This window comes from Jaculus jaculus, chromosome 6, assembly GCF_020740685.1.
Source record: "Jaculus jaculus isolate mJacJac1 chromosome 6, mJacJac1.mat.Y.cur, whole genome shotgun sequence".
Lineage (NCBI taxonomy): Eukaryota > Metazoa > Chordata > Mammalia > Rodentia > Dipodidae > Jaculus > Jaculus jaculus.
Genome location: NC_059107.1, coordinates 113,519,606 through 113,545,186, shown reverse-complemented (window position 1 = coordinate 113,545,186; position 25,581 = coordinate 113,519,606). Strand labels below are relative to the sequence as shown.

The following is a 25,581-nucleotide window of genomic DNA, read 5'->3' as shown; positions in this document are numbered from 1 at the left end:
CTTCTGCCATTTTATACTACCTATTTATGCAAAGTTCTGTTCTCAACATTGACAATTATAAAATCAAAATATCATTCAACTCTGAAAAGCATTGCAAATGCATTGTGTCTCACAGTATCAAATATTCAGCTGAAATTTGATTCTGTATATTAAAATTAGCAAGCATATCCATCTTGTTAGCTCACAATTTTTCTTCCATCTTCAAAAATTATACAATTATATGAATACCAAAATTTGTTGTGTTTTTTTTTTGTTGTTGTTGTTGTTTTGTTTTTTTGAGGTATGATCTCACTCTGGCACAACCTGACCTGGAATTCACTATGTAGTCTCAGGGTGGTCTTGAATTCATGATGATCCTCCTACCTCTGCCTCCCGAGTGCTGGGATTAAAAGCATGCACCAGTTTGTATGACCCAAAAATTGTTTTAAAACAAACCCTTCATGATTTGTTCTCAGTAAACATTTGGTTTGTGTTCCCATTTTATATACCGATATACCTGTGAAAAGGGGTCACAAGTAGAAAAAGTTTAAGAAACTCTGGACAAAAGGCTGATGGATGGAATTATATCTACTTTACTATAAGAGGTAATAAGAACTTTCTTGGCTGAGGATATAAAAGGAATATTTTTGTCATGTTTCATACTTCACTGTCAAAACTCCTGAAAGAAGAAGGTGAGTTTACAGCTCAGATGTCAGTATTAACCTGAATTTAAGAACAGCTATAAGCAGAAACTATATCAACCAATAGTAATTATATTGAAGATTATCCTGAATGTTGAATGCTAATCTCTGGCCAGAAATCTATCCCTTCACCTAAGAAAGACAGCTGTGCTTTTGGCATCAGAAATTGAGCAAGTCAACAAAACTGGCTTTAAGGAGTTCTTTTATAAGATAGGTTTGAAACATCACTCAGAAAAAAAGGTTTAATAAAATTTGTATCCCTTAGTCTCATTGCTTTTAGGTAATCTAATGAAACAACATTTTGTGACAAATTAAACATAATTATCTATAAACAAACAAGTGATTTTTTATCTCAATGAGAGTAGTGAAATCAGGAGAGCTTCACTTATCTAATTTCAGGACTTTTATCTTCCCTTTTTATTTAGGGAAAGTGAATTACTGCTAAGTATTCAAAATAAATCTACCTAGATACCTTCGAGTCTATGTCATCTGTGTTCTCCTTTATTTCCAGGTCAGCTGGACAGTGGCAGCCTGCCGAAATGAGTTTTTCTTTTAAGTCTCTTCAGGTAAGCAGAGAAATAATGCCTACCTTTAAAAAGTTCATCAACTCAGATGCATAGACAGAAATGCATTCAACATTTTTACTAAAACACACACCTATGTGTGGAACCTGTGCTTCAAGCACATGGATTGCTACCCAGAAGATAATAACGGGAGGACTCGGACTCAAAACCAAGATTTAGAACCCCCCTTCTTTTTTTGGTTTTGCGAGGTAGGGTCTCACTCTAGCCCAGGCTGACCTGGAATTCACTATGGAGTCTTAGGGTGGCCTCGAATTTTTGGCGATGCTGCCTCCTAAGTGCTGGGATTAAAGGCGTGTGCCACCATGCCTGGCAGAAACCTTTATTTTTTGATTACACACTGCAGCAAAGACACAGTTGTGGCATTTCAGGGATACGGTGAGGACTTACCTTCCTTTCATTGCCTGTTAAACCCAACTCCCCAAATCTGTTTTAACTCCCTGCAATTGGTTTGAAGGAAAATATTTCTTTAAAGTTTTTTAAAATACATTTTTATTTATTTATTTGAGAGTGACAGAGAGAGAGAGAGAATGGGCGCACCAGGGCCTCCAGCCACTGCAAACAAACTCCGGATGCGTGCGCCCCCTTGTGCATCTGGCTAACATGGGTCCTGGGGAACTGAGCCTCAAACCAGGGTCCTTAGGCTTCACAGGCAAGTGTTTAACCACCAAGCCATCTCTCCAGCCCAGAAAATATTTCTTCTTTCTAGTCCATCCAACATAAAGGTCCTAGTTAAGCTTTGCTAAACCTGAATTTGGAGAATTTCAAGAAGGTCCTCTAGAGTATTGTGTAATGCTTCTCATTTCATGTTGTATTTATCACTTAAAAATTCTACTCTAACTATTAACATTTTTAGTGTTTTAAGGAGACACTTTATAGTCAAGGAAAATTGTTGACTACTTAGATAAATTATACCCTAAGAAGTAACAAGAAGGCTTAGAGACTATTTAAGGTAAATAATTGTTTAAACTATATTTTAAAGTACAATGTTCTAAAATAAGGTGACATTTTTAAAGTCTTAGGAATATTTGTATGATTCTACTTTAATCTCTTAATATAAGGAAACCACTGACAGTAGTTTCAGGCTAAACATGCAGATTGACAATACTGCTTTGCAGATCACATGTTAGGGGAAGTCACTGGCAACCAACCTAATGTACCCCCACCCCTCCACAGAGGTCCTCTGTGGTACTATAAATTAACTGCAGGATTCCTTGGTATGTGCCTGGAGAAAGCACCATATTCTAGGTTGTTGTTTTCTTTGTTTGTTTGTTTGTTTTTTACTAGGTATGTTATCCTAGAAAGATTTCCTCTCCCCTCCAGCTCTTAGTCAGTGGGTAAGTTATGATGAGTTAGAATTATGAGTCTGGGTTCTTACAGACCAGAAGCCTAACTGGTCATTAGTCCAGAAGCAAAACATAAGGTATAGGGTAGACACTTTCTCAGTGCCCTACCCCCTTTTCCCTTTTTGCCCAAGGATATCCAAGCCCAAGTATTTGGATTCAGTCTCGAGATTTAGCCCTGCCTCCCTGATCCCCAGGCTCCAGAATACACAAAGGCCACTTACAGTTTTTCATAATGACTGTTTAATAAGCTATGCCAAGGGACACTTTGGTATGGCTGCCACTTTAGAACAGGAGAGCACTGGTCCACAGGCATTCCATTAGACCCCTCGTCCTCTTGGTCCTGCACTTCACTGTAATGATTCCTACTCGTCACTGCAAAGAAATAAGTAGGTGGGTTAAGTGTCTTCCTACCACACTATTCCTCCCAGACTCACAAAGAGCTGCATGGAAGTCAAGTGCAGGTCACATGTGCGGCAGAGTGACTGTGGGAGCTGCTGGTTAGCAGAAGGCAGCTCCTGGTCCCAGTGCACACTTGTCAGCGATCTCCAAGGGGAAGTCATGTACTCAGCTGGGAAATTTCATCCTCAATGTCTGCGCTGCTTTCTGCTTAGCTTCTCCTCACTTCCTGTCTGTGTGGTTTCACTGAAGTGCATGCCCAGCCACAAGAGGGTAGATGACTCAGGATCAGTCAATGTACAATACCCAGTACTTGCATCAGGGTGGCTGCATGGCCTAATCCAAGCACAGGGAATGTGTGTACCAAGATGCTCCCTCTTTCCCATGAAGTTTGAAGTGAGATCTATTCCCAAGAGCTGTTGGAACCATTTGGGGACATGAAGGAAAAGCCCATCTGGGAATGAAGCCAGTGGAAGGCAGAGGTGACAATGGTAGCACCTGACCCTGTTTTGATCTTGGTTCTGGGACTAACCCTAAACTCCTGGGTCATAGGAACCAGTAGATCCCTTGGGCTATTTGGGTGGGGGTCATATATTTTCTTTTACCATTTGGTTACTTTTTTATGTTTGCCCATTGCAGCAAATATATCCTAATTTGTTATATGTCTTTGTGGCTCCGGCCAGCTTTTTGAACTTACAGGAATTATTCATGCACTTAGTCTTACTTCCCTCAGATGAAAATAGAAACTGAAAACATGTTTACTGCCCCACCTTGCAACATGACACCACAGAGAGAATAAAGTGAAAGCGCTTCCAGAAGTTCAAGCTAAGACAGAGCAGCAAGAGAGGCCCCTGTGAAACGGACACCGCTGCGTGTAGGCAGCGGCCAAGTCAGAGCAGCTTAACAGCAGCAACCACTATTTCTGCATAACTTTCGCAGGGTATCCCTCTTTGATTTAGCATGCCTCCCAAACCAGGTAATTCAGCCTCGGATCATTGTTATGTAAAATTCTATTGTTGCTGTGGCAGTTTGAATTTATGTCTCCCAACAGACAGTGTTATTAAAAGTGGGTGGTGCACGCCTTTAATCCCAGCACTCGGGTGGCAGAGGTGGGAGGATTGCCGTGAGTTCGAGGCCACCCTGAAACTACATAGTGAATTCCAGGTCAGCCTGAGCTAGACCTACTTCAAAAAACAAAAACAAAACAAAACAACAACAACAACAACAACAAAAACCTGGGCTTACAGCTTCTGCCGCTGTCAGGCAGACTCCTGCTCAGGGAAGGGGATTGTCGCTGGGGCAGATCTAAATTCTAGCCTGCCTGAGATGTGTAGAGGGAGCTCGGCCCGGGGTTTGCAGAGTGCGCTTGCGTTGGGTGGTGCTGGCGGTGGTTTTTCTCTCTGCATGGACCTGTGAAAGGGGCTTAGCTCCTTCCACTCTTATGGAGCTTCCTCTGGATCAGTAAGCCTGAAGTAAATCCCCATTCCTCCCATAAACTGTGTCTGGTTTGAAGGTTCATCCCAGCAATGTGGAGCTGACTACACCAGTTGTTACAGTGGTGGTTTCCTCTCTTTAATACCCCATCATCGCTCATACCCAACACCAGGTGCATGCTGTCAGCAGAGATGCAGAAATAGGACCTGAGAAGTGCTTAGCCCAGTGTCTGCCACCAGCAAGTGCTTATATAGTATATTGCCTTTAGTGCTACAGATGATACTGTCATTATTGCCTCTATGGGTTGTAGCAAGGTAGCACAATTATTCCTAAAAAGCCTTGGTGCTTCTGATCTTGGCCTCATATAACCATCTGTTGTGAAGGAACTGCCTGGTGCGCCTGACTAAAGACCAGATAATGCAGCTTCTTTCCTACCCACCTGTGGCAGCAAAGGCAATGTGTCTGCTGCACAGCCGAAGGCCAGCTCTGTTCCTTTTGACACAGATAGGGAGGGTGCTAAAAGGGAGGCCAACGACATTGCTAATGTCCTCAAAGATGAAGGCATTTCCTGTCCTTTCCCATCATAGTAGTAAAGGTGTCAGAGTAGCCTCTCCAACAGGAGTATCCATAGCCCTGGCACCCCCAGGAGCTGCCAAGAAGCTGGTCAGGCCTTAGAGACCAAGGCCCAATGGTGGGCTCATTCTTATTACTGCTAATAATGACATCTAGTTTCTGAGTGCATTCTGCACACCAGGCAGTTCTAAGTACCTCATCTCTTATCTCGTCCACAAGGTGAGAAGCTTTATAGAGAGACTTGCCTTATTGAAGTTTACTTGTCATGAAGGAAAGTATCAGTCCCCGAACAGACAATGCTATACTTTCTTCTAAGATGAATCTGACTGTATAACTATCATCAGATCAAGCAACAGGATACTTTCAGCCCTCTCAGAGACACACACATGCTCCCTTCCAATAATTACCTTCTCCTACCTAAAGCTGACCACTATCATGCAATATGACAGTACAGAGAAGTTTAAAGAAATGAGATGATACATCTGGGGATGTAGCCCAGTAATAGAGAATTTGTTTAATGTGAGCAAGGTGCTAGCTCCTATCCCTAGCACCACAAAGAGAAGAAAGATAGAAAGAAAGAAAGAGATGGAAGATGGAGGAAGGAAGGAAGAAGAAAAGGATAATGAAAGAAAGAATAATATAAGATGAACTTTTACATGTTGGTGTCTTGTGCCCAACATTATGATCATGAAATTTGTATATTATTGTTGCAAATGGTAGTTATTTGTTCCTATTCATTACTGTATTATACTCCACTATATGACCTGTGACTAACAATCATTTGACACTTAGTTTAAAGGAATTATGAGCAACTCGGTGAAGGAAATTCCCGAGTGTGTCTCTGGTGAGTGTGTACACACATTGCACTTAGGTCTATCCCTAGGTGTGGTAGCACTGGCTGTGGGGTATGCTCCAAGGACATGCCCCCAAACATTTCTGACATGGTTGTGGGGCAAAGATTGATCTCATTAGCAAGAGTGGACACTGAGGTTCAAGACCTGACATAACTTGCCCAGGGTTGCAGCTGTAAAGCAGAAGATTCGGGGTTCAAACTGCTCTCTCTCCTTCATGCAGTCTGAGGATCTCTGGAGGAAAATCTAACACAGACAGAAGTAGAAGTAGGAGGGTGGTAAAGTGCCCAAGTACCAACCCCCAGAGACAGCTGATGGCTGGAATGCCTTCCAACTATCCTGTATGCTTTGCTTTAAAAGAATCTCAAGGATTAGTGAAGTGAAAATTATGGTTCTTATTTAAATAATCAAGAAAGGTCATGCTTTAAAGGTCCCAAGCTGCTGGAAAGATGAGATGGGCATCTGTCCAACTCTCACGGCACGTTTAGCAGTGTACCTCTCACTGTGGCCCAAAGGTTGTGCCTTTCATATTTAAGGTTCAAAATAGATGAGAGTTGGAGCTTCCCAGGGAAGCCATGAGTCTTCATTTATTTCAGATGGGGCCAGGAGCAAAGGAACAGAAGTATTCTGCTAGTGGCCCACTCTCTCTCTCTCTCTCCCTCTCCCTCTCTCTCTCTCTCTCTGCAATGTTCTACACATGCTTACACCAGCCCAGCAAGTCAAGTCTGCACTTCAACCTTTATAAGTGGGGTCTTGGAACACTTGCTCAATGTGCTTAGCAAAAGATCACCTGCTTTGATGCTTAATTTTATTTTCAATTTGATGGGATTTAGGATTACCATGGAAACATACCTATGGATGTGCCTATCATTTCCAAGCAGATCTAATTGATCAGAAGATACGCACCCTAAATATGGATGGCATCATCCCATGGGCCAGGGTCCCAAGCTGAATACAAAGGAGAAAGTAAGCTGAGCCCCAGCACTCATTGCTTTCTGCTCCTGACTAAGGATATAATATGCCCAACTGCCTCGTGCTCCTGCTGCCATGACTACCCCACCATGGTGGACTGCACACCAAAACCGTGAGCCAAAATAAACCTTTCCACTCTTAAGTTGCTTTGTCAGGGTTTTTTATCACAGCAACAAGAAAAGAACTTATATACCAATAAAGCCTTATTGGTTGGTTTAAACTATCTTCTCCTACTTAAAAAGAATGGTACTCCTATTCCTGGCTCTACAATGAGTGCAAGCTCTTCCTTTCCTTATCAAAGTATTTTTCCCTGGGAGCTCCTAAAGGCACATGGTCTCTGCCACACCAAATTAAATAGCAAATACAGAAAATGTGTGTCAAAATCATAATGAAAACATGGCATCTAGGTAAAATGAATCCTTGCTTTGCTCTTCTTATATTTTATTTTGTCCGGGGAACTTGCTCATTTCTCATCCTTGAATAGTTGTCTGAAACCAATTATCCTTAGTCAGATTTTTAGTGGCTTTTAAAAATGACTTAAGGGATCCAGGGGTTCGTATCTGTCTGGAAAGTTCAGTTGCTCTCTCAGAGTTTTCTTTGAAGATGGTGAAAAGCCAATGCCCTGTCTAGGACAGCAGTGGAAATCCATCATAGGATGGTGCCTAACTTAACAATGGCCAGGACAAATTGAGCAACACCAGCCTGGCCCCTTGAGGGAAGTCTTGAAAAGTCTGATGCCCCAGGCGGGCAGCTGAGACATTCTCACTAGAGTGGACAGACTGTCCCCTTGTCTAGCAAGAAATTTGTTCAGTGTTTATGCTTCACCTGCAAGCTACATGCAGAGACCCCCAAACTACAGTAACCTGTCACAGGGAGGTACACAGAGACCTAAAAGGGGGGATTGAATCAGCATTCTCTTTTTCTAGGGTGGAGGAGAAATAGTTGACTGCTGGTCATAGTGGATCCATGTGCAAAGAAAAGAGAGAATGAAAGGTTCACATTATACAAGGGTTGGATACCTAGTACAGTTCTAACACATCACTCCCAGGGAAGATAGCATGGTTCCCTGAAGCCAGAGCTGAAACCATGCATCCCTGAAAGGGTTAACTCCAACTGTAGGGTATGTCAGAGGTAAAGGCAGCAACCCCATCTAGTGAGAAGCCACAGGCATCTCTTTTGAGAGCAGGGGATCCGTCTTCAGTGTGGGGACAAAAATAGGAGGGGGAGCCTCCAGAGGGGATCCTGGGCTTCTTGCCAAGCTGACTCATGGGGACAGAACAAATAGTTTCTGGTACCCTGAATTTGGGGCGCTGTTCACACTGCATACATTGCTTACAGTACCTAGTAGAACTGGCCTGGCAAATTCTCCTTCCCCCTAGTAAATGCCATGGCATGTGGGCTGCAGAAAATGCTGGAGGTTCATGTCTACAGATTCCAAAAGACCGAGATGTTCCCTGCTTGATCAGGTCTTACAGTTCAGAGCATGATTTATCACATGTTACATAAGACAAATAGCTATGTAGGCTGACCATGTAGGCATCAGATGATTTAGATGAAGGATTTATAGAATGATTTACAAATGTTCTGAAGTCTGCCTGGAAATGGGCCACTCTGGAGAAATGCTCCACTTTCACCTTCTTTCCCCAGAGAAACCTCTGAGGTCTTGTTCTTGGAGACGCCACCCCCTCACTCCGCGTGACCCAGTAGCACTGCTCTCACCTGGAAGCTTGTTGGAAATGTGGGGCTCAGACCCCAGCTCAGATTCCTCGTCAGAATCTGCATGTTACCAAGATCCTCGTGTTAGCCTGCGCACCGCACAGCTGTGGAGCCTGTGGGCAGCAGAGGACGTGCACCTACGCAGGCTCTGGAAGGTGCTGTCCCACTCCCCCAGGCTTGGAACCTGTGTCCTCGAAACACATTGCTCCTGACACTGAAAGACTGGCACTTCACCTGCACCAGAGAGGCAGAAGAGCACCTCTTTCTGGAAGCACCCGTGTGACTGAAAGACCTGTCAAGGGGGAAGAATAAACTCCCAGAACCTAGTGTTGCTCTTCTGTGAAAGAGAACATCGTTTGGCAGAGCTGCAGAGAGGCTGCTCAAAAGCCTTGATCCGGCAGCCAAGGCTCTCATGGCCTGGACTTGGGCATTGCCCCCATTTGCTCACTTGGTCTGGAGTGGAGAGCCCACCCTCGGCCGTCCTCGGAGTCCTCCAACATCTGCATGTGCTTTCTCTTCTTGGTGGGGGGCAACAAGGTTCTAAAACCAAGAAACCAGAAAGGTAAGTTCTGTTAAGTTTAACCCAACCTCTCAGATCTCTGCTGTCTGCTTCTCTGCCTCACTCCCACTTCATTGAGATTTCCTGGGTCCTACTAGTCTGAAACTTTAGTCTTCACGTGTCTGAAAGATAAACTGACAACATTTTCAAACTGAGAGAAGACACAGATTGTAAATGCAGTGTACATTTTAACCTGGAACTATTCCTCTGGTGGTGAAATTTAATGATTTTTGATGACCTTTGCCTTCTAGATAAAAGAAGGAATTTGAAAAACAAAAGGAGGAATAAAAGAGAGAAAAAGAGGACAGAAGGAAAGGATGTAAGTTGACAGTTCTCAGAGAAACTGGTAGGCAGACTCCCTAAGCAGTCTGGCCGAGGTTGCATGGGAAAACACTACTCCCTTCCACCACCGCAAGTGGATCTATAAAAACGGTGGGTTTGGTGAGTTTTTAATTAAGATTGCCTGAGCCCTGGAACACTGGGGCCTCGCTGTGTCCTGCGTCTCAACACTGCCATCTCCTGGACAGGCTGCCGCTGTCCCTTCTCCCCGCACCCGTGCTGGGGGTCCTGGGGCTTTCTGGGAGAGTCTTTCGGAACCACGGATCTTGCCCTTTACCCAGGAGCGTGGCACAAAGGCTGCTGACGGTAAGAGCAACTCATTCCCGGACAGGAGGGCTCGGTTTGGCTCAGCGGGGTGGAGGGATGGCCGATGTGGGGGTGACCGTTCTGAAAGCTGCGGTGGGTTTGGCCTGAGTGGCTCACTGCAGACAGAGGTGGCTGCGCAGGCAGCATCGTCGGGGTAGGGCCAGGGCCAGGGGCAGAGTGGAGAAACGTAGCGGGGACCCTTCCTGCCATAGGCCTCAGGGTCCCGCAGCATGCACCTGGAGAAAGACACAAGTGACAAGTGTCTCGTTGTCACCACCCAGAGTCCACAAAGAGTAACCGAGCAAGGTGTGCTGAAGGTGGGTGGCGCTCACTCACCTTTGACCTGTGGAGGAGAGCATGGGTCTGATGCAGAATAGGGTGGGGTGTCTGGGAGCTGCCGTGGCCTGAGGATTAGAAACATGGTTGCTTTTTGTTTCACTCAATTACATTTTATTTTTGTCAACAACAGCAGGCAGCCCTCCGTTACAACACCACGGTGATGGCTCCTGGCACTGAAGATGGGGAGCCATGCTCCTCTGACCACTCCCAATGTCATGTCCTGACCGAGTGGACCTGAGTCTCAGCTCTCTCAAGCCCACGTTTCCCCACTACACCCACTTCACAGTATGGTGAGAGTTGAGAGGTCCCAAACTAGTGTTCAAAAAGTTTAATTAACCTTTTAATTGTTCTTAACATATTTTTTTCCACCAACAAGATTGCTGGGCATATTGTTTGTCTGTCTTTTTGTCTGAAAATAATGGTTGGGGTGGGGTTTTTTTTTTTTGTTTTGATTTGGTTTTTTTTTTTTTTTTTTGTCTATTTCGTTTTGTCTTTTCAAGCCGGATCTCACTCACATTGTCTTGGAACTCACTCTGTAGCCCAGGCTGGCTTCAGACTGACGGAGATCTTCCCTCCTCAGCCTTTTGAAGCTGGGACTGTAGGCATGACTCACCACACCCAGCACGAATAATGTGCTGTTGGAAGAAGGTCTTGAAAAATGTTACCACTAAAGCAATGTTTTTCAATCTGTCAGTGCTTTTGAGGAATCCCAAAGCTTTTGGCAGATGATCAGGGATTTTACAAAAAGACTTTCTTGTTTTTGGAGGGGGGGCTTTCAAGGTAGGGTCTCACTTTAACCCAGGCTGATCTGGAATTCACTATATAGTTTCAGGGTGGCCTTGAACTTACAGCAATCCTCCTACCTCTGCCTCCCCAGTGCTGGGATCAAAAGGGGTGTGCCACTATACCCAGCTCAAAAAGACCCTTTTAAAAACCATATACAGTGATTTATTTAGGCAAGATGTCATAAAATGTATTTTATAAGATCCATTAAAAATTTGAATGAGTAAGAAATAATTACAGTTGGGAGTGGTGGCATACGCCTTTAATTAAATACACCTTTAAGGAATGATGTGAGTTTTAGGCCACCTTGAGACTACATAGTAAATTCCATGTCAGCCTGGGCTAGAGTGAGACTCTACCTTAAAAAACCAAAACAAAAACAAAAAGAAGAAATAATTGCAGGTGATAGAATTTAGTGTAAATGAAATCATCAATAACTAACAATTCAGCAAGGAAAACCAAAGTGTATATAGGAGCTGAGAGCATGCTTTATATTTTAAAATGAAAAAGGTACTAGGCTTCTAAAAAGTAACACATGGCTTACTCTGTTTTTTAATAATTTCAGAATAAATTTCTAAACACTGTCATACATGGATGCGAAAGAATGAAAAACAAAACCAAAGACGAGAACTTAACGCAAGCAAGGTATTAGTCTCTAACAGATCAGTAAAAATTCGCTTTTTTATTTAACTGTTCTTCAATTTACATGCGTTCTTACGATAGGAAAATAAATTAATATGCTAATGTTTCATATAAGCTATGAAAGGACCTTTTTGAATGCTTGGAAGAAGGGTATCTCATAACTCTTTTATTGGTACATATTAAGGTGCAACTAAAACTTTACTTTGAGCAATGAGAACACTAAAAGATGCAGAAATCTGAGATCCACAAGACCTAGGAGCATAGCCAGCAGCTCTGACTACATTGCACAGACGCACCCTCACCCTCGCTGCTTCCCTGGCTTAAAGAGTAAGCTGTCTTATTTATCTCAGTGTATTAAGAGCCCAATATCACACAAAGATGAGAAGAGATTGATTTTATCATTTACTATTTGGGGGACTGTTTAGGGGACAGAAGAGAACTAGCCAGAGGGAGACAAGAGACATGTAAGAAGGAAGTGGAGGGAGAACATAAACCAAAATACTTACTCATATGTAGTGAAGATGTTATCATGAAACCCATTTCTTTGGGTGCTAACTTAAATTTTTAAATGAGAAACTAAAAACAGAAAAGTTATAATTCCTTCTCATATTGGCTCCTTAAAATTTATTCCCTATTAATAAGGGAAGGGAGAATATATATTTCCCTTTATCTAAAACCCCATTCAAATCAATGTAAAGGAATATAGAGGCATAAACACAAAAGCACACAAGTGAAGACCACATCAAACTCCATTTCAGTAACACAATGGCAGACAGAATTAGATGGCTAGGACTGAACTAACAGATTGGAAAAGGTAGCCAGACTGCCTGGGTATGGTGGAGGGGGCATGAGGAGTCAACAATAGGGAATCCCATCAGTGGTGCCCCAAAGCCAAGTCAACTGAAGCTTCAAATTCAGAAGTAAGATGAGGCTAGAAAAGAAGGACTGGTTGAAAGTATAATTAAGAAACAACTGGATTCTTAGATCAGCTTCCTCACCTATCATGCCAACAAAAGTTGGAAAGGTCTTAATCTCTAGGAAAGTGGGACTAGGGAGACAAGGGTGCAGGGTGCCCTGGCAGTTAAGGCTGATGGGTTCGACAGGAAAGGATGGACTAAAAATCTAAATGCCAAAGCTGGGGATATACCTCAGTGATAGAGCTTGCTTAGCTTGGGTGAGGCCCTAGTTTCAAATCCCAGCACCAGTAAATAAATCAATCTAAATGCTGAGCCGTGAGAACCTTTGTCAACTCTGCCTTGCATGCATCCAAGATTTACCATGAGTAAAAGACTGGAATATTGTTCCTTAAAAATTTTAATGTATTCAGGGGGAAGGGAGACACAATATTTTAACGTTATCGAAAACATAGCCAAAAATCAATTTATTTATTTGAGAAAGAGAGAGGGGGGCAGATAGAGAGTGAGCTTGGGCACCCCAAGGCCTCTTGTCACTGTAAATAAACTCCAGACACATGTGCCATCTTGTGCATCTGGCTTTACATGAGTACTGGGAAATTGAACCCAGGCCATCAGCCTTTCAGGCTTTTACAAGCAAGCACCTCCAACCTCTGAGCCATCTCTCCAGCCTCACACAGGACTTCTTAAACAGGAAAATAAAATCCAACCATTTCCAGAAAACCTTTAACATTAAAGGTAGAGAATAAATAATCAAATAAGAAATGCAAAAGAACCACCAACAGCTTTTCTGGTGATGTTGTGTTTTGGTATACCAGTTAAGCTCCTACCAGCCCTGATCTAAAAGCCTGAAGTTTCAGGGGAGGGAATACCAAAAGGCACTGGAGAGTGCAGAAGAGCACCAAGATCGGGGAGGGGCATGGGCGCTTGGAGGAAGGTAATGGCAGAGGCTGGCATGAGTCCACAGCTCAGAGCCTGAGGCTGATCAAAGACCGAGCAGCTTAACACTCCCATACAAACCCAGTCTTTCTGGCCTGAAGAATCAGAAAATGGAGTTTGAAACAAACAAGGATTTAGAAATATGAAAATATAATGTTGGAAAGAAGGAAGGGGACCCCAGATTCTGTATTTGCCCAAACCTTGCTGATCTCCAAGCCGTCAATGTGTGTGGCAGACAATGAAATATGAGTCAGTTCTCAAGAGACTGATTGCAGCGTGTGCCTGAGCAGAGTAATTGCCTGCTAAGACAAAAGTGTAGTCACTCTTTGGAAAAATATGAAAGAATTCCCGTTTTGGTTATTTAAAAATATTTTTAAACTTTACACATCATCCTTTCAGTGTACTCCCCTTTCCAAAATTCAGAACAGCTACTCCTTTATTTCACTGTATATTATAACCTCCCGAGCTCAGAGCATTTCAACATATTTAGAGAAAGTTTATGGTTCTTTTCAGAGCACTTAAAGGAGGAATTCATAAAAGCCACCTTTAAATCTAGGCAAACTGGAAGCTGGGAAGATGGCTCAGTGGATAAGTGCTTGCTGCACAAGAGTGAGGACCTGAGCTTTGGATCTCCAAAACTCACATACAACGCTGGGTGTGGTGCAGTGAACCTCTAATCCCAGTGCTGGGGAGGCAGACGCGGACTTCCTGGCTGGCTGGTCTAGCTAATCATGAGCTCTGGATTTTAATGTCTCAAAAAATAGGGTGGAAAGTGACTAAGGAAGAGCCCTACACACATGCATATATAATCATACACATACATGTAATACACACAGAAACTCTGGGCAAATTGTTAAAAACAAAGATACTGTTGCTTAGCATTGATTGGCACCCTAAGCTCTTTCTGCCCATAATCTCCATGTCAAGAATGCCAACAGCATCAGACTGTTTGGCTTCTGGGCACTGATGCCAAAGGGATTTCCATAAAGCAAGCAGACACCAGAGTGACCAGTCACCATGAGGCACTCCATGAGCAGCCAACATGGTCTCTAGCTTCTATAAAGAGATGGTTATAACAATTAAAAGATACTTAACAGTTGACTCTACATATAAAGTCTTTCCTTTTGGTCATGCAATCTTGATGATTTCTTTTAAATTTTTTATTTATTTATTTGAGAGCAACAGACACAGAGAGAAAGACAGAGAGAGGGAGAGAGAGAGAATGGGCGCGCCAGGGCTTCCAGCCTCTGCAAACGAACTCCAGACGCGTGCGCCCCCTCGTGCATCTGGCTAACGTGGGACCTGGGGAATCGAGCCTCGAACCGGGGTCCTTAGGCTTCACAGGCAAGCACTTAACCGCTAAGCCATCTCTCCAGCCCAATCTTGATGATTTTTGTTGATGAATGGAGAGACAATCTTCTGAGGGTTGAGACCTATGCAAAACAGAATAGGAGAGATACAAAAGACCAGCTCCAGTGACAGGTACATCCATGCTGCTCATGTGGTGCCACCAAAGAAGCCAGTACTGATGTCACATGGCAACTTTGATCATGTCCTAGACAGACTGCCTGCCATGCTCATGACTCTGGGAGGCCCCTCCCCCGCAGCAGTGAAGTGCGGTCCTCATGGTCTGTCCCCGTGGGACTGTTCCCAGCTCAGCAGTGCAACCCCCAGTTTTCTCCAGTGACTTCCCTAGTGCCTTTCCACACACCAACTGAGCCTTCTCTGAAGTTCCATTGCACCCCACAGTGAACTTAGCTCAGCACAGTGCCCACTTCAGAGCTGGTGGAATCTCCCTAGCCTCCAATTTACTTCATTTTATATGAAGCTTACATAAATTCTTCCTTTACATTCTCTGAAAATTAACCATACATATATCAGACTTATTTCTTTAGAGAGAGTGAGACAGAGAGAATTGGCATGCCAGGGCCTCAACCACTGCAATTGAACTCCAGATGCTTTCGCCACCTAGTGGGCATGTGTGACTATGCGTTTGTCTCACCTTTGTACATCTGGCTTATGCAGGAGCTGGAGAGTCGAACATGAGTCTAAGCTTCGCAAGCAAGCATCTTAACGGCTAATCCATCTCTTCAGCCCTATCAGACTTTTAAGAACTACACATGGCAATGAACATGTGTGTATAAATCCTTATGTCAATGGGGTTCTCCTGAGCACCCAATGTGAAATGGTCACCTTCCCCTGCACCTCACTTCGACCTCCTTGCTTTCCTCTGCTTTGTCATGTTTCATAGAATGGCGTCACACCATCTGCCATTGTCTTTTTCTTTCTGCTGAAGAGGCATGTAGCGTGCAGGGCCAAGGGTGAGGGAAAGAAAGACCCACCCCTGGAGCCAGTGACAAGGAAATGCATTGTCTGCAGAGAATTTCAAATCAATACTGAAGCCTATGAGGAGTCAGTCTGCTTTTGATTACCACTGTACATCACCAATTCTGGAAAAACGCCTGCCCTGCCAGGACAGATTGATCCCAACACACGGTTCTTGGTAAACTACTGCTGAGGAATCCATCCACTGTTCACAGTCGTGCCTCATGGTCCAGCTACAAAGATAGAGGTTACAAAACAGGTTTTCTCTAATTTTTCAAACGTGTTATTTATCTCCCTCAATGGACTTTCATGTAAAGAAATATCTTAATAGTGTGAGTGCATATGCATGCTCCATAGACTCCCATAGGTGAAAGTGTGATAGGTACTCAGTAAATACTTAAGCTTGGTTATAGTTTGTGTCCATTATCCTGAAATTGGGATGAAAAAGCACCCTGGAAGACATGTCTTTGGCTAATGTAGTCCAAGAAAACCATCTCATGATAGGGCAGTAAGAAGCATGACAAGGGAGTCTGGGAAGATGGTTCAGTGGTTAAAGGCTTGCAAAATTGGCCTGCTGAGGTTCAATTCCCAGGCCACCCACATAAGCCAGATGCAAAAAGAGGTACAAGCTAGTGGTGGTCATTTACAGCAGCAAGAGGCCCTGGTGTGCTTCCTCTCACCTTCCCTCTCCCCACATGTACAAATAAATAAATGAAAAAATTTTTAAAATAACACAATGGGGATGATGCTGAGACTCTCCTCAGCCCATTTTCCAACTGTTGGGGTCTGACTCTCTTACTCCCCTTCCCCACTGCTTTAGATCCAGAGAACCTCCTCTTGGTCAGGCACCATCCATGATAACCTTGCATATCTCATCTCATTTAATGTCTACAGTCCCATATGAAAAGGTGCTAGGCATATCCTTGCTCCAGAGACAATGAAAGCAAGGTTGGTAACATTAAACAATTTACTCAAGATTATTCATTTGGCAAGCAGGCGCTCTCCCACCAGAGATTACCTTCCTCAAGCAGGATGTTTTAAATATAGGCCATCCCCATCCCATTAGGTTATATAGGTTATTTCATGTTGCACAAATATCCTTGGGGTGGGGAGAGAACAGAGTCATGGAATCCCAGTCTTTTTCTCTAGGCTTTCACTCTGCATATTAGACTCAAACCAATCAAGGCATTCAAACAGGTGCTAATAAGCTCTTCCTACAGAACCATGCACACTCCTCGTACAACTTCATAGTACAGGGCTTATGAGCCCTACTCTACTGCCAGAACAGTAAGATGCCTAAGTCCTTGTTCATCCAGGCCCTGAAAGCCAAGTTCTAACTAAGATCCAGACTATTAGCTGATTTAACGTACCCATTAGAATGAAATAAAATGAAAACAAGACTCCTTTATGACTTAATATTCCACTCCATTAAACACTTCCTCCTGTGAAGTCACCTATTTAAACAGCCTCACAGGCCACTTCAGTATACTTAGCCTACTCCCTCTTACCTCATGCAGAACCTCCAGGCCAACCTAAAGCTCATTATGATACCCAGCCCCACCACATATCCCACTCAACCAAAACTACTTTAGTTACACATGTGTCATAAAATAGCATTCCAGTCTATCATTGATGTGATCCCACAGGACTCTATCACCTAGTGATGTCATAGGCTTCTATGGTGCCCTCATTTTTCACATTTGACTTGCATAAGTACATTCCATCATGTTGGCAAAATGAAGACATCACCCAGCAATGCAGTTCTTAGACCACATCCCCATCATTAAAAGATGCATTATGGGGCTGGAGAGATTGCTTAGTGGTTAAGTGCTTGCCTGTGAAGCCTAAAGACCCTGGTTCAAGGCTCGATTCCCCAGGACCCATGTTAGCCAGATGCACAAGGGTGCACACATATCTGGAGTTCGTTTGCAGTGGCTGGAGGGCCTGGCGTGCCCATTCTCTCTCTCTTTCTCTCTCTCTCTCTCTCTCTCTCCCTTTTCTCGCTTTGCCACTTTCAAATAAATAAATAAATAAATAAGGAACAAAAAATTTTTAAAAGAATGCATTAAATATTGAATTGGGACCTGAGAGGTGGTTCTACTTTTTGATATACTTAAGAGCTGAAAATCTTCCTAAAAGATTCAAACTGACTCACAGAAAATTCTCAGCCTAGGTTTTCTTAGATCATTTAGGAGGTAGCAATAACATTTTTGTGGCAAACACAGATCTGAATCTCAACTCTGTTTCTCCAAGCCGGGGGGGCGGGGAGGAAGCTTACATCCTGGGACTATTGAACAAAATGTAACTGGCCTGCATAAAATTCCTGGTACCTAGAAATATTCAAAACTTGAAGTATTGGTACAGGATTACCAAAGAAATGGTCATTGAACTGCCCAATGTCCTTGCGGTCATGGACTGTTTCTGCTTGACCCTGCTCAGAATTTTATTGCAGCCATATTTAACTGCTGCGCATGAGCATTTGTTATCAATTAACAACAAGTTATCTGATCATAGGACACTTCTTGAGTGATCATGAACTTTGGCAATCTTTATGAAACATAGCTCCCTTCTATTCTGAGTCACACCTTTCCACAGAACTTTTTAGACATGTTTAGAACATTTCCTGAGGTTTAGATTAGTCTAAAAGATTCCCTGAAATGTCAGTCTAAACACCACATGTAAAAGAATGGGCATGTGTTCTAGAGCCAGGCATATTTTAATTTCAGCTTTACTACTTACAGACACACGGGGCATTCCTTAACCTCTCTGAACCTCTGCCTCCTCTATATCTACAATATAGGTAATATTGTACCCATTTGGCACAGTGAAAAGAAGGAAATATGTGATATCATCTATGTGATTAAGTCAGCAAACATCTACAGTGTAAGCAGTAATACCCAGTGCTTTGCAAATGCTCAACAATGCAACTTCCTTGCCTGCCTCACAATCAGCCTCGGCCACTTCTAAGATACAGAGTGAATTCTGTGGACCAAACGGGGCCTGAGCCTAAAAAGAAATGGGTAAGCCCTGTGCAAGTATCTGTGATCCTGCAGGAAGGACCATTATAATCATTGACCTAAGGACCCTAGGACAGATTTTAGATTGCCCAGATAAGATGATGGTCCTTTCAAAAGGGCTTTTGTTTACTTCCTCCACCTCAAACAGCTAGTTACAAAGTGGATCAGATGGTTAAACAGAACTCCAATACATCTTAAAAAACATAGTTGGGGGAGAGAATCAATAGCCTCTCAAACATGGTTTTTAAATAATGCATCTATTGGGCTGGAGAGATGGTTTAGTGGTTAAGCACTTGCCTGTGAAGCCTAAGGACCCCGGTTTGAGGCTCAATTCCCCAGGACCCACGTTAGCCAGATGCAGAAGGGGGCGCATGCATCTGGAGTTCATTTGCAGTGGCTGGAGACCCTGGCATGCCCATTCTCTCTCTCTCTCTGCCTGTCGCTCTCAAATAAATAAATAAAATAAACAAAAAATAGTTAAAAAATAAAATAAAGGCATCTATTACTCACCTGAATTTATGCCAACAGGTTAGTTTGAGCAAGGAATTTGAGGGTAGACACAGGGGCAATTAGTTATATAGTTATATGGATATAAATTAGGTAGATAATAGATAGGTAGGTAGGTAGGTAGATAGATGGAGTTCTGAGCTTAGCCCACACAATGCCTGGAGTAGAACATGTTTAAGGCAGCACTACTCACAACACCAAGATAGAGTCAACCTAGGAATCCATCATAGATAAATTAATGAATACACTGATATTCCATAGATGAGTGAATATGTATAATATATACCATATCACATTTTCTTTATACATGAATATATTTTAATAGGTATGTATAGGAATGCATGAAACCAATGAAATTCTGTCATTGGCACAATTTGGTTCTCTTCTTGTATTGGTTTTTATGGTGTTAGGAATGAGAATTCAGGACCTTGCACATGCTCAGAAAGTGCTTGACCACTGAGCTGTACCTCAGACCTTGGTGTTTTGAGACAATGTCTCACTATGTAGCCCAGGCTGACCTTGAGCTCATGATACTCCTGCCTCGACCTCCCAAGTGCTAGGATAGCAGGCATGTGCCACTATGTCCTGCTCATTGATGACAATTTTACTGGTGGAACTAGAAGATGATGTTAATTGACAGCAATCAAGCACAGTAGAACAGATACTGGATGTGCCTACTTAGAATCACAAGCTAAAATTTTCTCTCAGAAGTAGAAAGTGATGTAGTGGTTGGTAGAACCCAAGAAAGTGTTAGGGAGTAAAGATGGGATTGCTAATGAGCTCAGCAGTGCAGATGAATAAGGAAAATAACCTCTAGTATTTTACAGCACAGTGGAATAACTATGGTTGACAAGAAATAATTTTATATTTCAAAATTGTAAAAAAGATTTTGGTTGTTCCCACCACCAAGAACTGGTAAACATTTGAGGTAATAGATATACTAATTACTCTGATAATACTTTTATTATAATGTGACACAATTCCTATCCATGTACATAATGATGTGTCTATTAAAATACTTTTAAATGTCTAACCAGACTAATTAAGAAAAATAAAAAAATAAGTCATTAATAGAAAAACAAAAGAGAAGATATCAGTTTGGACTTTTCAGATATTAAAGAGATAAGAATAAGTAACCTCAATGGCTGTGTGACCCTAATATGACAATTTAGATGAAATGGATCAGTTCCTTGAAAGACATAGTGAAATGAACAACCAAAAGCCACATACACAGAGCTGGAGAGGTTGCTCAGCAGTTAAGGCACTACAAACCTGCAAAACCTAATGACCATGGTTTGATTCCCCAGGACCCACATAAAACCAGGATGTATAAAGTGGCACATAGATCTGGAGTTGGTTTGTAGCTGCTGGAGGCTCTGGCGTGCCCAAACTCTATCTGTTTCTCTTTTCTCTATATATCTCTCCTTGTAAATAATTTAAAAAAAAAATCACATATGCAGAAAGAGATAATGAGTTCTTGCTGTTCTTTTGTTGTTGATATTTTTTCATTGTTATGTTGTGTGAGACTGATACCTTGTAAAAGGCTTAAACAGATACTTCACCAAAGAAAATTTATGACTGACAAATACACATATGAAATGATGCTTACCATCATTAATCATTAGGAAAATGCAAATAAAACACAAGCTACCACCACAAATCTGTTAGGATGGCTACATTATTTTTTAATATATTTCACTTATTTATTTGCAAGGACAGAGGAAGAGAGAATGGGCACACCAGGGCCTCCAGCCACTGCAAACGAACTCCAGATGTCTGCGCCCCCTTGTGCATCTGGCTTACATGGGTACTAAGGAATTGAACCCAAGTCATTAGGCTTTGCATGCAATCACCTTAACCTCTGAGCCATCTCTCCAGCTCCAGCTACTTGAATTTTAATTGATAAGGCTGACAATAAAGAGAAGCAACTATATAACTCAAGTATGACTAGTGGTAATACACCACATTATGGGTACACTACAAAATTTGACATTTTTTTTAACAGTCAGTCTTGGATTTACAATGTGGCAAAGTGGTCCTTATCCTAAGTAGTTACTCTAGAGAAATTTAAACTCTTGGCCTCACAAAAATCTGTACCTGAATAATTTTTGAAACTATTATTCAAAATTGCCCTAAAGTAGAAGCAATCCAGTCTTTGAATGGATGAATGGATAAACAATGTTATAGCCATCTGAAAGAGTCTCAGAAATAGAGGAATGAGCTACTGATCACAGGCATGCTAAGTGGATGACAGTAAACTTAGAAAGCTATATGCCATATGGACTCATGTATGTGATATTCTGGGAAAAGCAGAATTATAGACACAGAGGAGAAGTCAGTGGTTACCTGTGGTTAGAGGTTTGTAAAGTTCTGAAGGCAAAAGGGACCATCATAAATGAAAAAAGTTTCAGTGAGGGAACTGTTCTATCTTCTGACTAGAATTATAGTTATGCTAGTCTATTATCTTGTCAAAACTCACAGAACTAAATATAAAAGTTATCGTGTTTTCTTTATGAAAGTTAAAAATAGAAAAGAAACCTAGAATAAATATATTGGTGTCTAGACAAGGCCTGGCGTGGTGGCGCATGCCTTTAATCCCTCAAAAGGCAGAGATAGGAGGATTGCCATGAGTTCAAGGCCACCCTGAGACAACATAGTGAATTCCAGGTCAGCCTGAGCTAGAATGAGACCCTACCTTGAAAAATCGAAAGAAAGAAAGAAAGAGAGAGAGAGAGATTGAGCGAGAGAGGAAGGAAGGAAGGAAGGAAGGAAGGAAGGAAGGAAGGAAGGAAGGAAGGAAGGAAGGAAGGAAGGAAGGGAGAAAAAAGCCAGGTGTGGTGGCGCACACCTTTTATCCCAGCACTGGGGAGGCAGAGGTATGAGGATTGCCATTAGATTGAGGCCACCTGAGACCACATAGTGAATTCCAAGCCAGCCTGGGCTAAAGTGAAATCCTACCTTGGAAAAAAAAAAAAAAAAACCAGCAGAAACCAATGAAATATAAAACATAAGAAGAACAGAAGGGAAACAAATTTAATTTGATTATTTTAAAAAGTTAACAAGATTTATAACAACAGGGCTAGGGAGATTGCTCAGTGGTTAAAGGCACTTGCTTACAAGCCTGCTGACCTGAGTTTGATTCCCCAGCACCCAGTAAAGTTTGATTCAAAGTGACACCAAGCACTGTGGTCACAATATGCTTATGGCAATGGGGAGCAGAGTCAGGAGAGAATCGGGAAACTTGTAGGTCAGCTAGGCTGCCTCACACATAATGGGGGGGGGGAGAGGAGACCCTTTCTCAAAAAGAAGGTAGGGGATGTCCTCTTGAAGTTCACATACATGGTGTGAGCACCCATACACATATGCACAAATAATAATTTTTCAACTTAAAAACTGATAAGCATCCTGCCAAGTTAAGCAAGAAAAAAAAAGCCATCATTGATAGCAAGAACAATAAGAAGATGAACACTACAGATCCCACAGCATGAAAATGTAATAAGGCAATGTAAAGAGCTTTATGCCAGTGAATTTGACAACCTACATAAAATAGACAAATTCATTAAAAGACACAACTACATAAGTTGATATCTATCAGTACATAACCTGAAAACCTCCATATCTGTTAGAAATATTAAACTTGTTGCAAAGTTAGGAGTTTGGAAGAACAGGAAAAATTTCCCAAGAAGAAAACACAAGTCCTAGATGGCTTCCCTGGTGAAATCTCCCAGAAACTATAAAAGAAAGCATACCAAATTCTATCCAAGCTATCTGGGAAAACAGAAGGGAATGCTCTTCAGATCACTGAATTACATCAGAATGTTTAAAACATCAAAAAGACAGCTGGGCCACCATTACTTACAAGGATCCCAAATCAAAGTCATTGCCCAAGAACTCTTCCAGCAGATTTGTGTCCAGGGCTGGGTTTTCCAGTGTGCCATTGGCTCCCTGAGCTGCAAAGGCAAATCAGAAATCTTGAGAACCATGACAATGTCAGATTGGCTGCTAAAAACTCTGACAAGATTATAGCCCAGAATTTCAAGGCAACTGAATAATACAATGCGTTTATTGAGAATGTGGTCTTTCTTCCATTAAATACTTTCCTTATAAATCTCTTTAAATGTCACCTGCCTCCCATAAGCTTTCCTACCTGTCTATAACTGGTCTAGTACCTCTCCTTTTATAATGTGTGTATGTGCATCTTCGTGTGCATATGTGTGGACAGGTCTCTGTGCACATGTGTTGTGCCAGAGGATAACCTGGTTGTCATCCTGAGGAATGCATCCACCTCCTTGAGACATGGTCTCTCACTGGAACTCACCAATTAGGTGAGACTGACTACCCAGCAAGCCCCAGAGATCTGCCTGTCTCTGCCTCACCAGCTCTAGGGTTAAAGTGTGCACCCCACCTGGCATTTATATATGGGTTCTGGGGATCCAACCCAGGTTCTCATACTTGCAAGGTAAGTACTTTACCACTATGCCATCTCACCAACACCCCCCATACACCTTTTTATGTATTTCCATAGTGGTAAATGATTTACTTTGTATACTATTGAAATTCTCTCTCTCTCTCTCTCTCTCTCTCTCTCTCTCACTCTCTCTCTCTCTCTCTCTCTCTCACTCTCTCTCTCTCTCTCCCTACCTCCCTCCCTTTCTCCCTCTCTCCCTTTTAGGAAAGTGACTGTGTCTTTCTTATTTTCCCACATGGACCCATGGCTTAAAAGAGGCAACCATCTATCATCTATTGGTAGATGGGTGGATAGAGAGGTAAGTGGATATCTGGCTGGTTTGTTGATTGCTTGCTCAACAAAACGTTCAATATGTCCTTTATATTTTTGTTTAACTTGTGAAAATAAAATATAATTCTGTGCTTTTTTTCTTGACTTACAAAATGAAAATGAATTTGTTAGTTTATTACTAATCATAATAACTATTATTAGTATTTTTAAAAATATGAAATATGAAATACAGGGTTGGAGGAATGGCTTAGAGGTTAAGGCATTTGCCTGCAAAGGCTAGAGACACAGGATTGACTCCCCAGTACCTACATAAAGCCATATGTACAAAGTGGCACATGCATCTGGAGTCTGTTTGCAGTGGCTGGAGGCCCTGGTGCACCCATTCTCTCTATCTGCCTTTCTCACAAATAAATAAATAAAATATTTAAAAAGAAAAATATATAAAGTACAGTGTAAATCCATACAGTATAAGAAAGACAAAACATTTTTTCTGGCAATTACAATGACTTTTTATCTAGCAAACACAAGAAAAACAACTGACAATTACAAGTTATCAGAAAATGAGGTAAGTTGATTAAAATTTAATTGCTAATAATCAATAATAAACCAGTCAACATTCAGGTGAAAATAATGGGGGGATTCCATTCCAAATGACAAAAGACATAACAAATAAGCATATATTTTTAAAATATTTTTAAATTTTTAAAAATATATTTGCAAGCAGAGAAAGATAGAAGAGAGACAGACAGAAAGAATGGGTGCACCAGGGCCTCCAGCCACTGCAAACAGACTCCAGATGCATGTGCCACTTTGTACATATGGCTTTACATGGGTACTGGGTAATCAATCTTGGGTTGTTAGGCTCTGCAGAAAAGTGCCTTAACCACTGAGCAATCTCTTCATCCCTAAAATTATATTTTATTATAAGTACAATACAATGAGTTTTATTGAAATATTTTCCTACATATATATAAATACATACATACATATATATATATATATATATATATATATATATATATATATGGTGCTAAGATAAATTTTGTAACTAAAATACTCTGTGCAAGGCCTTAAGATGTGATTTCTTTGGCTTAAAAACTCAGTATTACAAAAATTCTTATGAGACATTATTTAGAATGTCTACCAAACCTGCCTATTCATTTTCTAAGAACTCTTCCCCTACAAAGATCCTCTCAGGCAGTGTATTGTTAAGACATAACCTCCATAGGCACTTAAACTTAGGCAAAACCAATCAGTTGGCCATTGATCAACTCAGTTGAAATATAGTATCTGAGATTAAATTATACAATATCTAAAATGGGATCTAAATACATCTGGGCTATTTAATCAGATCTTGCTTTTTTTTGGCTGACTGAAGCTTAGTTATTCCACTTTAATTCTGATTACATGTTGTATTTACCAAATGAATACTTTTGAATTGGTGTGTATATTACCTAAATCAAATGACCTCTGCATGAAAATGTTTTTGAATTAATTCTTTGAAATACTTATTCTTTGGAAGAATATAGAAAAGGATGAGGAATAAATAAGTCCTGAGAGATTCATGAGTGGGTACATGGAAGGAAGACATACAGACTTGGGATAGATAAGAAATATTCTGAGT

General features: G+C 41.8%; 1 protein-coding gene across 1 annotated transcript in view; it reads right to left on the bottom strand.

The window, feature by feature from the left end:
* Positions 1-25,581, bottom strand: part of Myrfl (myelin regulatory factor like) — a 108,503-nt gene that overhangs the window by 71,359 nt on the left and 11,563 nt on the right. Inside the window, exons 3-7 of the mRNA XM_045152239.1 lie at positions 23,079-23,169; positions 10,090-10,157; positions 9,725-9,989; positions 8,998-9,089; positions 2,829-2,979 (exon numbers count right to left, since the gene is read on the bottom strand). Coding sequence (XP_045008174.1) covers positions 2,829-2,979; positions 8,998-9,089; positions 9,725-9,989; positions 10,090-10,157; positions 23,079-23,169 — 667 coding nt within the window. The remainder of the gene's footprint in view (positions 1-2,828; positions 2,980-8,997; positions 9,090-9,724; positions 9,990-10,089; positions 10,158-23,078; positions 23,170-25,581) is intronic.